The following is a 16,097-nucleotide window of genomic DNA, read 5'->3' as shown; positions in this document are numbered from 1 at the left end:
CCTGCTGTCTGAAATACTAATGTATATTAATCCGCCACTGAAAATAGTCCCCAAAAAATGCACCATTTCCTTCTGTTTGCATAACCTTTGTTAAAGACTGCAGTGTTCAGCTGTTTTAAGAAATTACTGAGCCTGTTTTCAAAATGAAACTATATATTTGTTTATGTCTTAAGTAGGAGTGGCTTTGGGCTGGTTGGAAAGTGTTGAGAGACAGACTAACTTATTGCTGGCTTTGGTCTTTTAATGGGAAAAATCAATCAAAGCAGAATAGAATAAAATCAATTTAATAAAAGTAGACACAAGGATTATAGTTACAGTAAGTATACAGTAATAAACGACCCCAAATTTACTAAAGGAAATTAAGGTCCAGTGTTAGTTGTAAAATAAAAATTTATAGGACAAAAGAAACAAATATTTCTACATGGTGCATGTTGCATCTGACTCACTTGTTTTACATTGTGTCCTAACTTGTCCTCAGGTGTACTCCCAGGATGCCTACCTGAAAGGCAATAAGCCATATTCAGGCGAGGCCCAGAACCTCCCTGAGCCACCGCCTCTCTGTTACCCTTCCAACAAACCCAGCTCCACCGCCCCCCAGCCCAGCCACAACGTCCACAGTCCCCTGGACAACTGGCAGTGCCGCCCCCGCCCCACCACCTCTCCACTGGATAATTACCCCCTTGCTGCTTCTACTCCCACCTCCGGCTGGCCCGGGGGTCCTGAGGATTCCAGTGGCCACTTTGTCCCTTCAGGGCGGCACCGTGGGCGCTCCTCGTCGGCCATCAATGCGCTGGACTTTCACTTTGCTAACCACAATGCCGCCATCGCCTCTGCAACTCTGCCTCCACCACGGAAGAGCAGCCTGCCGGCCTCCGCCCGCACTCACACCGATGCTCTCTGCCACCAGGCTCTGTCGGACTGGTACTACAGCCAGGCTGAGGCTGCCGAGCACATGTCCCCCCGCCACCGCAGTATATCTCAGGATCGTTTAGCAGAGCTGGGGCTGGGGTTGGCGCTTGGCCCCGGACCCACATCTGCCTCCACAATCTCTGTGGAGCAACGCAGAAGAGAACCCCTCCTGTACCACCACCAGGCAGCTGCTACTTCCCATGATTCCTGTTGGCTAGGGAGCTGGGGTGGTGTATCAGGACCAGGAAGCAGGTCGTGCTCAGAGAGCCTGCTGGCAGCCTATGCAGAGTACGAGCACAACTATGGCCGTTCTGTGGAAACACTGGCACAAGCCTCTGCACTGGTATCACCACACTACGAACACTCTTCACAAGGCTGCCAAATGACAAAATTCAGTAAGCAGAAAGATCAGAAAGTCCCATCAGCTCATCAGCAACAAACCACATCCCCCATCACAGCCTCTTCAACAGTGCCTCCTAGTGGCAGGCAGTCAGGTCAGCAGGTAGCTGAACCCCAAACAAGGCGAGTAAAAGAAGAGCTGGTGGGCTACAAAAGCTACAGCCCTTCGTTCTCCCACAAAGCTGGCCACCTCCTCCAGCAGGCCCACTCCTTCAGAGAGCCCAGCTACGGTGGCCCACACCTCAACTGGAGCCCTGGCAACAGAAGCAGCCCTGTGGACAGTGAGGGAGGGATGGTACCTAGGCCCCAGTCTACCCCCGCCCTGTCTGCGTCAGAGGAGGAGAGAGCCCGACTCGATGAGGACAGGGAGGCCATCTCCCCCAACTCCCTGACTCAAGAGGTGGTCCTGAGGCAGAAACCGCCTTCTGGCCACCGAACCCCTGGTCAGGCCCTCCGGCATCCCCACTACACCACACCTGTGGAGTCACCCGAGCCCCCTGGTTTGACACCTACACCAGGGACCCCCTCTCCTGTCTCTGGGGGGCCCGGCCCCAACCACAGGGTTAATGGTAGCCTGGCACAGCATGTATTCAACTCCCTGTCCTCTATTCCCTTCATAGGTTAGTGACCTTTTCTCTGTAGCAACTGACTTAATATAGCTATCAGAAGATGTCACACTTTGTCAAAACTTTAACAAAATTTACCTCAAAAATGTCCCAATAATGCTGTGGGATATAATGTAATTTTATATGAATTGGTTGTTGAAGTGGTGTAAAATTCGATAACATCTTTCTGAAGATGAGATTACAGTACGCTAACTCAGTGTTAAAATTACTACATTACAATTACCTATTTTCAGTCATTAACAGGCACACACATTTTTGTATATTTTGAACAATTATGTTGTCTGTTGCTACAGAGCTCTTCAATATTTCACTTACTTTATGTAAGGCTTTAGTAGTGCACCATGTCTTCCTGTGTGTTTCTATCCCTTTCAATAGTTTTGTGTGTTTATACCTGCCTGTGTGTGTCATACACAACGTCAACATAATGCCTCAGTACATTTAGTTTTCTGTGCATGTTTCACAAATCTGTGTTGCTGAATACTGAATGTTAAATGTCCTAGTATGTTTTTTAACCTTTGCATGTCCAATATTTGTATACTGTAAATAAGAAACAGTAGATAGAGTTTTAGTTCTGCAAACATCTCCCAGAAACAGAGCTGCTCTGGAGTCTGAAATAATGTTACAAATTCAGTCAGCTGGCCAAAACATAATTGTGGATTGAAGCTAGGTGAAAGTATGAGAGGAGAGGCCTATCATTATTGCTTCAAACTGAAAATATGCAGTCCAGCTAATACTGCTGTCAATTTGGCCTAGCCCACCTTACAAGTTCAAACCATAGACTGTATATAAAGATGAACGACATGACAGCTTCCCAAAAGTGAAGCCGATCACCGCTGCTCAGACTCTGGCTCCAAATGACATCATCAGGCAAGATGGCAGCAGCCATTTTTGTACAGTGGGAGGAAATGGTGACGCGTCATCCATCTTTATATGCAGTCTATGGGTCAAACTGAATACTAGCCTGCAATTATCTGGGTATGGTTCTCAAAAATGTGTCATCACTAATGATTTTAAATGGTAAAGCTAGACAAAATACGTTTTGAAAGAAAAGGTAACACATAATGCCTTCTAACAAATGCAATAAAACACATCTTTCATTTTAGTATACACAGTGGTTTTGCTGCTACAGCTTTACTTGGTCTGGTATGACTTATGGGTAATGCTAACATTAGCTAACATTGCTGTGTAACAGACAATACTGAGTCACTTCTCTTTTTGTGCCACTGTTATGCTGCATTCATGCGCTGTTGGCACAATGGGAAGAAAACCTCCCATTATTCCAAGATGGCTACCCACACTGCCACCCTTGTAGTCACACCTTAAAAGCTAACATGTGAAACCAGATAGAAACAACATAATGCTATAGCTAGCAAATTTTAACCACCACAATTGACTGTATTAGTGTTATTATTGGATTTTATTTGGTGTAATTGTTTTCAGTCTTTCCCACCCAGTTAAGGACGCTTCTGTTGTTCTTTTCACCAATTTTGGGAGATATTGTAGCTGTTAGAACCTTTCATTATCTCCAAGTTAGCATGACAAATACAGTAGGAGACTGTCTTAAACAGACACGGTTTTCCTGTAATTTATGGTCTATACAATAAGACCTAAACATAGCAGTATGCTACGTTTTAGCACAACACAGATCACAGGAAATACAAGAGGCTAATACACCATACCTGAGCAGGGACATGTTTATTGTTTCCTGCTTGCTGTCCTATTTCGCTCTTGCTCTCAGTCAGGTGGCCCAATGATTGTGTCTTTCAACTGACTAGAGAGATTCTTGGAAAATATAGTGAAATTCAATGTGCCATTATCCTATAAGTGCTGCTTGTATGACGTTTATTTAGTCTCAAAACCCGCAAACATAAAAACATGCCTGGTTTCTATATGCGTTGGTTTTGAGACTAATTAAACGCCATACACTTGTGTATAATGCCCATATTTGCCATTTCGGTTTGTCAGGTAGTCTTAATTTGCCCTGCCAAAAACTGGTTCTTCATCAGAGGTTATTTCTGCCTCCAGAGAGAGATGTTCTAACATCCTAAACGTCACCTGAGGAAACTCTTAGATTGTCTTGTCCTGCCAGTGTGATTAATCATTTCTCATCCCTTGTTGCTCACCTGTAATGATGACCTTGCAGATGAACCCACCAGTCCTAGCACTGACCTACAGGCCTGCTATGTACCAGCCTGCTCAGTGGTGTCCAGTTTCCAGGCCTCCACTATGGCCGACCTCACTTCCACCTCTGTCTTCCCCACCCTCTCCTCCATCCCCCCCTTTGTCCGTCTTCGTTATCAGGACTGCAGTGAGTCTTGCTCACCCACTACGAATACTACGAAGCCCTACAAAGGCTAGACCAATACACAGTATGCTCTCCATTATGCTTGAACTGGCATTGCCAAACACAACTGCCAATGTTTTTGATTCAAAATGACAAGCAGTTATGTAATGCCTTTATTTTGGCACACTGATATATTTGTCTAGCCTTAGCCTCAGAATCATCTTAAAGGAGTACCATGACATTTACAACTGAAGAATTCCCTTCACTTGTTTTTGCACAAGTCATAATTTGATAAGGACGTACTGAAAACCATTGTGTGTAGAATTGGAAAATGTCTGACATTGGCACTCCCTACTGGTATCTAAAAAAAGACACAAAGCAATAGTGGCATGGGAGGAGCTGCTCGTTCCATAAGTCTTCTTTACCACTTTACATTTCCCTTAACATATTACACACATGTGTCTCCTGGTAGTCTTAAGTTTTAATTATTTCAACTTCTAAAAACAATCGTGTTTTTTTCATGTGTTTTTCATTTAGTTTGGTAATGCGAATGGCTCTAAATACTACTAATACGATACCCACTGCTATGTACCAGTCAGAATGCTTTGTTGTTGCAACAAAGCCACCATAGTCGTCCAAAAGGGAAATGACTGCATGTTTCAGCTTCTTCAGCTTTTGTGTGCTGTGGGTGTTTTCCTTCACCAATGCTTGGTACATTGGGAAAAAAGTGACCCCATCTTTTCTTCATTTTCATTTGATAACAAAGGGACACTGCATGTGGTTAGCATTGTAGGCTGAAATGTAACCAAAACCAGGAACTAGAAAATCTAAATGTCAAGTTATTCCTTTAATATGCAGAAGGTTATGTGTGTTTAACCCCTTAATTCATCCATCAGGCTAAGTATTATTATTGTTATTAATAATGATGATAATAATAATAATAATAATAATAATAATAACACCTCACAGTTTGAAACAACAAATCACTTATCTTCTTGTCATTTCACTTGTCACTACCATACATTGCCTATTTTTCTTACCCTCTTTGTCTTTCTCCTCCTCTTTTCCTCTCTGACTTGCATTTTTGTCTCTTCAGGCAGTATTAAAGGTCGCCGCTCCTCTTACTTGCTGGCTATCACCACTGAGAGATCCAAGTCCTGTGACGAGGGCCTCAACACCTTCAGGGAAGAAGGCCGTGTCTTCTCGTAAGTCAGGAACTCATGGGACACTTTAAAAAGCTGCATTCTTTACTAAAATGTGTCTATGTAGTCCCAGAAATGAGTCTGTCTTGTACCAGTAGCCTACACAGTATGTACCCCAAAACTACAATGACAAACATCATTTAAAGGTCCCATATTGTACAAAGTGAGATGTCCATGTCTTGTCTGATTCTAAAGCAGCTCTTGGTGCTGTATAAATACTGTGAATGGATCAAAACGCTGTTCCAGGCACAGCACCACCCACCAAGTACAGGGACGCTCATCCACCCGCTCAGTCTGTCTAAGTTATTGGAGCGCTCTGCTCAGGACTACTCTTCAGGTTTTTGGAGGTTGTTCAGTTTGTCTAAAATGGCTTGTTTCAGACAGAGGGGGAACTGAGGGGCTGCAGAAAGGGCCAGGACAAGATACATAAGGACTTTTGAACTGTGAATCATGCAAAGCTGCTGTAGTGGAGTCCCAGAATAAAAATATAGAGCTGAAATGAGCATAATATGGGACCTTTAAAGGGGGCTTTAGCGTAGACACATGGTCATTGATCATGTATGATATGTAGAATTTAGTTATTCTCATTTCATTTTTAAAAAGCTGTATGTTATAGCTTTAGAGTAATTAACAATAATTAAGTTCTTAGTACAATCTCTGTTCTACTTTATGGACTTTTCTCTTTTTGATTTATGTTGGTTGTGATATGCATATTTCTCTCCTCAAGTAATTTAGTCCCTCACTAATGATTTCTACAAAATACTGTCTACACAGTCACTGTCTGGACTCTATAGGCGTGCTGCTTTTATAATTTGTGTGCTTTCTGTTCCACAGCAAACTACCAAAAAGGGTCAAGAGCTTTTTCACCGATGGGGTGAGTCTTCAACACAGTTGACATTATTAGACTTCATACATGTAACTACATGTACATGCACTTTCTATTCCTATTTTAGTCATATTCCAGCAACCAAGCAAACACTGTCTAGCGTATAACTCATAATAGTCCTAAACTGTGTTTCAGTCTCTGGAGAGCCTGCGAGCCCAGGAGGAGGCTCGGTCAAAGCGCCACTCCACCTCTGAACTGGGAACCATCACCTTTAGTGATGTTCGCAAGGAGGGCTGGCTGCACTACAAACAGATCCTCACAGAGAAGGGAAAGGTACAACTCACTGCTTGGACACACTGCAAGCTAACTGACCGTAAACCCCACCCCCTTTACTAAGGGCCTCAGATATCTTTACTACACCTGTCAAGTTTTCCATTCTACTACGGAACATATACACATATGCATGTTACAATCATAACGGTGGCAGATTTACCACTTTAAAATCATATAAATTTTTTAAACAATGGGTCCATAGCTAATTAACCAATTAAAAAATGGTCTTAAACACATATTTGATGGCTGCATACATAATGTTTTGTTAATTCAGCGTTATTTAATTTGCAAAAACAGAATAAAGGCTAAAGCTTACATGTCCCAGGCAAAACAAATCTGCATCCTTTGTAGCTACGCAGTTAGCCGTACATTTATATATACAAGTTTATTTGTATAGCACTGTTCAACAACAAGGCAATTCAAAGTGCTTTACATAAGACAGAGAGGAATTAAGAAAAGGGCAATATAAAAAGACAGATTTAAAGCTATCTGTCCATCAGAAACCTCACAGATCAAATCACCGAGAGTTGAGGCAGAGCAGCCGGAGGACATGGGAGGGAAGACCAGAAAATATTTTCTCCATAAAATAATGGAGTTTCACCAAAATCAGTGAATAAAGGTGTGTGTTTTTGCACAGAAATCAGTGAGAATTGTAATGTTCCCTCTGTTTCTAACATTCCTGTGAAAGATTCAGTCACTTACCTTGGTATTGTTATTAACAAAAACAAAGACCCTAGATGCTCTCAACCCCATCATAGGAAAGGTACAGAAAAAAACTAAATATATGGCTTCAAAGGGATCTCTCCCATAGAGGAAGAATTTTGCTAAAATAGCAGAGGGCACTTCCCAACACACTTATGCAGCCTCAGAGATGTAAACAAACAAACCTCCATGGTCATTGATAACATACTTTTTGTGTAGAGACACAGAACAGACTATATTAGAAAATCAGTCTTAATGAACTCCCATGGACATGGTTTCTAAGACGTATTGCGACACCACCACATGCCAAGCTATGATGGGACAATTGATTTTTTCTTTTTAAGGTTATGTTCTTTTTTTTTCTTTCCTCATTGTAGAAAGTCGGTGGCGGCATGCGACCGTGGAAGCGCGTCTTCTCCGTGCTCCGTTCCCATTCACTCTTCCTCTACAAGGACAAACGAGAAGCCGTCCTTCACGGGGCGGGGGCGGGGCCCAGCCAGGACGAACACCCTCCAATCAGCATCCGCGGCTGTCTGATCGACATCGCCTACAGTGAAACCAAGCGTAAGCACACCCTGAGGCTGACCACGCAGGACTTCTGCGAGTACCTTCTGCAGGCCGAGGACAGGGATGACATGCTGGCCTGGATCAGGGTCATCAGGGAGAACAGCAAGACTGACAACGAGGTGAGATCCTCACTCCCAGCTAATCTAATAGAATTTAACTAAACTACAACTGAACTAATTTGTAATCTCCATTTTCTCTAGGAGATTGGTTTCTCAAGACAAGCTCTCATCAACAAGAAGCTAAATGACTACAGAAAACACAGGTCAGTACAGCAGATTATAATTAGCAAGAAGTCTTTGCTTGATCACAGCTGTCCCTTGTCTTTTGTTTGATTAGGAATCACTGTCGCTCTGGACTACAAGAAACAATAACCTTAAATGCAGGTCTTACCAATTACAAGGCATAACATAAAACTGAGGCCATCATTATATTTTTATAAAGGTATTGAGATCTAAAACCCCAACTTATTCTATTTTCATTGTGCAGTCTGACGGGTAGTAAGCCGGAGTCCTCTCCCAGAGCCCATCGTATGATGCCTCCCTTCCTCCTGGCTAAGACTGACAACACCTCAGTGAACCGAGCCCCCAGAACTGGTGGGTACAAACATGGTCCTGGTCTGTGTTCACCAATATACAACAAAATGCTAACTGCTGCTAACTGCTGCTTAAAAGCGGAAAAAGAAAATACAGTTTGCAAGAGAAGGCTTCTGCTGTGCGAAGAAGGTGATGATGAAGATCAAGTGGATCCCAGTTTCATTAAGCATGTCATAGCGATCGAGAAAAACTGTAAGTTATTTTTCCATGTGGATATGATTATCAAATTTAATTGTGTGTCCATGCCTGTGTTTTTGTGTGTGTGTGTGTGTGTGTGTGTGCACTAAGATGACAACAAGGCGCTGTGGGGCATCAACATCATGAAGAAGGCCAAGAAGACAGGCAGTCCGAAGGCTTTTGGTGTGCGGCTGGAGGACTGTCAGCCTGCTGTCAACCATAAAGTAAGCCCTTCAGTGTTTTATGACTACACGAACAACATCATCCATAGCATAAAAATAACACTAATTCTACTTCTGTCTAAAAACCTCAACTCACCTATAGACAAAATGATAACACAAACCATATTGTTGATACTTCACATTTTAGAAATATTGAATGATGAACTTAAAGAAATGGAACAGAGGTCAAAATGTTGTCTTTAGTCTATTCAATTTCACTTAGCACAGTTTATATTGTGTTTTCTACAAACTAGATAAATTGCTTGTCTTGGTTTCATTATTTGTTTTTGGCCCATCATTAGTAACATACAGGCTTGGAGATAAGCTGGATTCTTTGAACAAGTGATGAAAAAGCATTAATAGAGTGTTCTCTTTCCAAAGTATATGTACAGCATAAACAAATGTACAGCTGCTCTGCACAGTGTAGTTAGACATCAGTCTGTCACTGCTGGATGTCATGAAGACAGATCAGTAGCAGTGAGTATATTTGGGTATTTCAAGATGAATTAGGATTGGGCACTTTGTATAAATAAATCTATCAATATAAATTTGATTATATCACGATAACGCTATTGTACAGTGGTTCTCAACCCTGGGGGTTTGTAGGGCCACTGGTGGGGCTGTAGTTAATAATTATTAACATAATTAAACACCTGACAAGGTCAAGGTTCTTCATCAAATTGATGATAAAATCTAATCTAATCTCTAAAAATATGTTAGCTATTACATGGATAACTAACTTGCAAGAAAAGCCTCTAACATCTCACAGTATATGTTGTCATATCCAACAATCCTAGGATGTATTAATAATTAAAAATATTTATCTGAACTTTTCAACCGAGGACAGCTGTTTGGCAGGAGTCAGATAAACAGCTGCACCAGGCATCACGGAAAGAAATGCAGCTGTTGATGCGTCAAAGTTCTTTTTCAATGGAAACATTTTGGTAGAATAATAGGGGAGCACTGTCTGAAGTGGGCGAATCATCGCTTTATAATACTATCTGCTTGTCTGTATGTTATGTGGGATGTCAACGTGTTGTCCATCTTTGTTGTTTGTTTGGAAAGTGTCGCACAATACTACTTGAAGTAATCTACTACTTTATCTTTGCCTCTCATTTTCTTTCCTTCCAAAACACCACCCCTTTTTTTGCTTCATCCCTCCATTCTTTCTCCAACCATCTATTTCCGTCTCCTCCGCCTTCTCTTTCACCACACTTACTTTCCTCTTCCTGTTTTCCATCAATTTCCTCCCTTTCTCCGTCCATCTCTTCACAGTTTGTACCTCTGATTGTGGAGATGTGCCTTGGTGTGGTGGAGGCAACGGGGTTGGAGTACACCGGTATCTACCGGGTCCCGGGGAACAACGCCATGGTGTCCAACCTGCAGGAGCATCTCAACAAGGGCATGGACATCAACACTGCTGAGGAGGTGTGCAGGATACATGCTTACATACTTTATATCACACAGAAAAACACAGTCTTTTAAAACATGTTTTGTAGTAAAAGTCTTAGTTGGAGTCATATTTAAGAGTAGTTTTATACCAAGAATCATTTAGGTGTGTTATTTTTATAATGCTGCACTAAAAATACTAAACCCTCACCCCTTCTGTCTTCACAGAGATGGCAGGACCTGAATGTAATCAGCAGTCTGCTTAAATCTTTCTTCCGAAAACTGCCTGAGCCACTGTTTACTGATGGTGGGTCCAGTCATTTGGTCATTATGAAGTGTAGCATGAATCATAATTAACGTGTGTAGTGTATGGGCTGCCACTGGATCCATTTCTCATTTTGGATACAATAAAAATGCCTGTTGTTTGCATTTGGAAATGACCATACTTAATGCTGAAATATTTCACTTTTTGTAATGTGGCCCATTCATTGTATGTTAGTCATACACCTTCTCTGTCTACAGACAAATACAGTGATTTCATTGACGCCAACCGGATAGAGGACGCAGAGGACAGATTGAAGACCATGAAGAAACTGGTATGCCTCAAAGGAGAACATAGAGCAATGCATATGTTTGTCATATATTCTCTCTACTTCATTTTAAAATCCAATCCTTCTAAATCTAATCTAAACCTTTTTTTCTTTGTTACACCCATTTCTGGCTTCCCGTCCTTCTTTATCCAGATCCATGACCTCCCAGATCACTATTATCATACCCTCAAGTTCCTGGTGGGCCACCTAAAGAGAGTTGCAGATCACTCTGAAAGGAATAAGGTAACCTAACCCCGTCTCAATTAGCAGTTAGGTTTTTGTGTTTGGACAAATTGTGGTCATTAACGGAGCCAGACATGTAGATAACTTTGATTTTTATTTTCAGATGGAGCCGAGAAACCTGGCTCTGGTGTTTGGTCCCACTCTGGTGAGGACGTCAGAGGACAATATGACCGACATGGTCACCCACATGCCTGACCGCTACAAAATAGTGGAGACACTTATCCTGCATGTAAGAGCCAACAGTTTCTGCCTCCAATGCAAGAAATACTGCACCATTTTTTATAAATTAGCAGGGCTGACCTGAATGCTTTCAAACTTCTACCATTGCCATGGTAATTGACGTCCTAATCAATATTCACTGCATTTTTTTATTTTTTTTTATATCATTTTTTATATTTTTATTATTATATATGCATTACCCAATAGCCCATGAAATAAGCTTCGAGTATTCACAGGTAATTCTCACTGAAGCTTTTGGGACAGCCCTGCAAGTTAGTTATGTGTTTTGTCTTAACATCATCCAGTGATGCTATGTTTTGTTACTTCAACAGCATGACTGGTTCTTCAGTAATGGAGAGCTTGATAAGGAAGAGAAGGTATGTTAGACCACAGCAAAGTTTGTTTGTGCAAAGAGCTGAGAATGTCATGAATGCATGGATTGTTTTACTCAGATGTCCTCATTTGTACTTTTATTTTGGGTATGATGGTGTATTTCTGGATGTGCGTGTGTGCGTGTGTGGGTGTGTGTGTGTGTGTGTGTGTGTAGGCCCCAGAGGATAAACGGGACATGCAGCCTGTGCCTAACATTGACCATCTGCTGTCCAATATCGGCAGGCCGGGCATGCCAGGAGAGGCATCAGGTGAGGAACAGTCATAATTCATCATTGAGGTTATAATCTAATCTGTGATAATTGTTCACTATGAGAGGATCCAAGTTATCTATCTGATTAACTGATAACTGATAGTAGTTCTTTTTTTAGGGTGATACACAAGGTTTGCTTTTAAAGATGCTACTTGTCCATAATTATGAGGAGGGTGCACCAAAGTTTTGTACTGGCAAAATGAAAATAATTTCTATTAACTGTTTGTTTGCATAAATGCAGTACGTTTTTTAGGATGTTGTCCACATGATATGTTCTGAGCAGGGCCGGGGGCCGGATCTACCCACTAGGGCCAACTGGGACAAAAAGGAGCAATTGATATGCTGATTATTTTGTCAATCAAGCAATTACTGCTACTGCTGATCTGAACAGAGGGCCAGACTGTGGCTGTGCTCTTCCACCAGTAGGATACTCTAAATTAGCCAATTATTATAGCTACTAATTTAATGAAAAGAACAAATGATATACTGATAATCAAAGTTTATTAAACCAGCAGTTCTATTTTTCATATTCAAATGCATTTAGTAATGCTTCTATTCATTTAATGAGCTTAACAGAGAAACAAAACGTCCACATTACTGCGTGATATACCATTATTTTAATGCAATGGGTTCTCAAAAATGGTACAAAAATTAACACCGACATGAAGTGCAACAACTAATATTTATGTTTGTAGTGCATTTCTACTCTGCTCTCCCATTCCATGACAAATTAGCATGCATTTATCTCAAAAGTAGTAAGTTCTGTCTTACTGAGATACTTGTGGCCTCTCCTACTGGCGTATAATAGACTGAATGTCAATGCCAATGCTTGTGCATTCAATCTGCATGAGCTGAAACAGACTTTCATCTGTCAACCTGTTTCTCTCATTGTTGAGAAGCTGCTCTCACAGATTTAAGTGTTCCCAAACATTCTGGCCATTGAGAGTGCAAAATCCCTGAGGAGTGGAAAGCGGGACTCGGGTAGTAGTAGTAATAGTAGTAGTAGTAGTAGTAGTGGTCTTTGCTTGAAAGAAGCTGCCCCCGTCATGTCGAAGTATCCTTGAGCAAAACACTGAACCTTAAGTTGCTCCCGATGGAGACCAGCACCTTGCATGGCAGTCTGGTTGCCATCGGTGTGTGAATGAGACTTAGCTGTAAAGCGCTTTGGGAACCGTGAAGGTTGAAAAGCGCTATAAAAGTGAGATCATTTTATTTACTGTAGTTCTCATAGTTCAAGCTGCAACTCTGGGGGAAATCTTGAAAGCGGCCCTTGAACTGCTACTGCAGTATTTCTATGTCGGCTCTGTACTTGAGAAATGTTTTCTTGCATCATCTTGCTTCATCCTCTTTGTCTGCCTTTGCAGGTTTTGTCCTTTTTTTACCATATCATATTGTGCCAGTTTCTAAACTGACTGAAGGCTGTTTTCAGAACACGCAATGCATTTTGGGACAATGTAAAATATTTAATCATTTTAATTTGCCTTAGAATAATACTGGAAAATATTAAGAGGTAATGTTTTACATTTGTGACAAACAACATTCATTCAACAGTAGCTAATGTGATCGATGCAGTCATGTGACTGTCTTGCTTCATTGTGAACAGTCTGCTGGTGATAGCATACTTAATCGTTCATTTAGTAGTGTATGGCAGCATGCAGTACATACTGAATGAGTATGTAGTAGGCAGTGCGTTAGTATGCAATTTCGAACACGGCCCAGATTTGAAAATATTGGATTGGAAAGGTGTGCAGGAAGGGGGTTGCCTCTAAGAGGCACTTTGTTTGATGCATACTGACCTCTTTAGTAAGCTAGATACCTACAAGAATGCACAAACCTTTATATTTGGTACTTACAGGAAATCTGTTATCTGCTTGTGTAGGTCCAAGGTAGTTCAGTATAACCTGACTAGAAGTGTAATCTTGCTAGTTTGCATTCACCCCAAAGGAACACAGGAAACAATCAATACAGCTTAGACAAAAAAAACCTAATCAAAACCTTAATGTTTAATTGCTTTCAAATCTAACCTACCCTCCACATTCTGTACTCCTAATGGTACCAGTCGGTGGCCTTCAAGTGAGACTCCGCTCAGTGACTTTCCTTTCCAATAGATCTATGTACTATTATGTTTCTGCCTGTGTATACTCATGATGTTTCCTACTTTATCTCAATTTCTCTTTTTTCCTGGACCTTTCTGCACTCTTTTTCTCAGCTGAGACAATGGATCAGCCTCTTCGGTAGGACCAGGTCTTCCTCCTTGTGTGTTTGTGTTTGATGTTTCTATTGCACTTGGATTCATTTACCCATTTCTTTCATGCCATTTTCTTTCCGTCAGTCTTGGTTTCCCACCATTGTACCACCATTCTTCTGTCTTGCTGATTTTAAAGGTGAACTCCAGCCATTTTTGCTACTTAAAGTAAAAGCAGAGAAAACTGCAGTTGTTTGCTTGATTTTAAGACAAATCCTCCAATTATGGCTAGAGTTCTCCTGAATGTATGAAGTACTGGTAGTGTGTGTTGGGATTAGCCAGATGTCACACCTTTGTACCACTCCTAACACTACTGCCACTTGTTCAGTGATGACATGGTTCTAATCCATCTAATCTGATTTTATTCCTTTCTAATAGATTCCATCACCAGCGATTCACTTAAGTCAAAGGTAAGCAAGAAATCTCTTACTTGTACTTTAATTCTGGGAATAGGATCATGGATTCTGCAATATGAAGTATGGAGTGACAGTTATTTGACTGGAATTTGAACGTTTCAGCTTTCCTCAGGCTCCAAGAAAGACCTGAATGCCAGGGACTTCCTGCCCATGTCCATCATCTCTGCTGTGACCCGCAAACGTAAAAAATGCCTCAGTACCCACCTGCAGGGTAGCAGCGCGGACGAGGACTCTGAGCATGAGCCAGTCAAAGCCAGCAACTATGGGGGAGGAGAAGGGGGGGGAGGGGAGGAGGATGAGGATGGAGGAGAGGAAAAGGCAGTCAATGGAGAACATACCATTCCTAAAAAAGAAAAAAAAGATGAAAAGGAAAATGAGGTGAAAGCTGGAGAGATCACAGAGGGAAAAGATTCATTGGCGGGAGAAGAAGAGGCTGAAAAAGATGTGGGGAACGGAACTGGCTATGGTGCAAAACAATTCGAAAGGGAGAGCAGGCAGAGCACAACCTTGCTGGGAAATGCACTGCAACTCCATTCAAACTGTTTCCCCTGCTCACATCATCAGATCCATGCCACATATCCAAGACCCCTAACTGTGACTAATCCTCCTTCCCATTTGAGACCTCACAATCTGGCCAGAGGATGCTCCACTGTCCCTTTCTGGATTCCCCCCACCAGGCTTCCCAGCCTCTACCAGGCTTCCAGCTTTCATGGGACCCAGCAGCCAGACTGGAAACAGTCAGCACCAGTCCGCTACAGGAAGACCAGAGGTGGGAGGACGAGGGCAATATCCATGAATCTGGACTTTGAGCTGGGCAGGAGTGAGGACAGAATCAGAGGAGGGAGAGCAGAGAGGGTAGAAGTGATCAGAGTCGTTGAGGCAACACCATGTGGAAGTGTTCCTCAGGGATCAATTGTAGGTCCCAGGTCAATTCAGCAAATAGATCCCCTTCTTCATCTTGCCCAGAAGGCTCCCCCTCTCTCCTCCTCTTCCTCAGGATGGATAGATCAAAGCTCCCCGGGGTCTTCCACTGTGGTCCTGAGAAGATCGGCCCTGGACCCAAGGGACAACTCGAGAGCGTGGCGTCGTCACACAGTGGTAATTTAAACTGACTGTTTCATCCACTAATGCAGTACCAAGTACTTGCCCTTTACTCACAAACACTGGATCACCTGTGTAACTGCTTCTAAAGCCAAGTGTCCATCATGTTGCTTTATGGATCTCATTGTCTCAAGACTTTTCCCTCTTGGCTTTTTATTGGCACTTAAGTTGGAGACGTGACCTCAAGGAAAAGGAATTCTTTGACATTGTGTGCAGTTGTAGAGTTCCTTTCCAAAATGAGATAACCACCATTTGAAAAATGTGAAACTCACTCTGAAACCAATATACAAATTCTATTATTCAACTACTTTTGAACTATTTATCTTAATGTCTTAATAACTGTCTATATAATTATCCATGTCCTTATATGTTGTGCAAAGAACATTAGGGTTGAACATGGTGAATTTAGATT

The 16,097-nt window shown here is 41.9% G+C and overlaps 1 protein-coding gene across 1 annotated transcript in view; it reads left to right on the top strand.

Moving 5' to 3' along the window:
* The window catches only part of LOC139303295 (rho GTPase-activating protein 23-like), a 30,049-nt gene extending 14,358 nt beyond the window's left edge, over window positions 1-15,691 (top strand). The window contains exons 7-24 of the mRNA XM_070927061.1: window positions 479-1,928; window positions 4,078-4,242; window positions 5,315-5,423; window positions 6,255-6,294; window positions 6,442-6,579; window positions 7,659-7,967; window positions 8,049-8,110; window positions 8,335-8,441; window positions 8,730-8,842; window positions 10,115-10,267; window positions 10,457-10,535; window positions 10,751-10,824; window positions 10,972-11,061; window positions 11,165-11,290; window positions 11,613-11,657; window positions 11,828-11,921; window positions 14,547-14,578; window positions 14,687-15,691. Of these exons, the coding sequence (XP_070783162.1) occupies window positions 479-1,928; window positions 4,078-4,242; window positions 5,315-5,423; window positions 6,255-6,294; window positions 6,442-6,579; window positions 7,659-7,967; window positions 8,049-8,110; window positions 8,335-8,441; window positions 8,730-8,842; window positions 10,115-10,267; window positions 10,457-10,535; window positions 10,751-10,824; window positions 10,972-11,061; window positions 11,165-11,290; window positions 11,613-11,657; window positions 11,828-11,921; window positions 14,547-14,578; window positions 14,687-15,691 (4,191 nt within the window). The remainder of the gene's footprint in view (window positions 1-478; window positions 1,929-4,077; window positions 4,243-5,314; window positions 5,424-6,254; window positions 6,295-6,441; window positions 6,580-7,658; window positions 7,968-8,048; window positions 8,111-8,334; window positions 8,442-8,729; window positions 8,843-10,114; window positions 10,268-10,456; window positions 10,536-10,750; window positions 10,825-10,971; window positions 11,062-11,164; window positions 11,291-11,612; window positions 11,658-11,827; window positions 11,922-14,546; window positions 14,579-14,686) is intronic.
* Window positions 15,692-16,097: the final 406 nt, after the last annotated feature.

The sequence above is a fragment of the Enoplosus armatus genome, chromosome 20 (genome assembly GCF_043641665.1).
Source record: "Enoplosus armatus isolate fEnoArm2 chromosome 20, fEnoArm2.hap1, whole genome shotgun sequence".
In the NCBI taxonomy this organism is placed as follows: Eukaryota; Metazoa; Chordata; class Actinopteri; order Centrarchiformes; family Enoplosidae; genus Enoplosus; species Enoplosus armatus.
The sequence above is the reverse complement of the archived record's forward strand: the minus strand, read 5'-3'. Positions and strand labels throughout refer to the sequence as shown.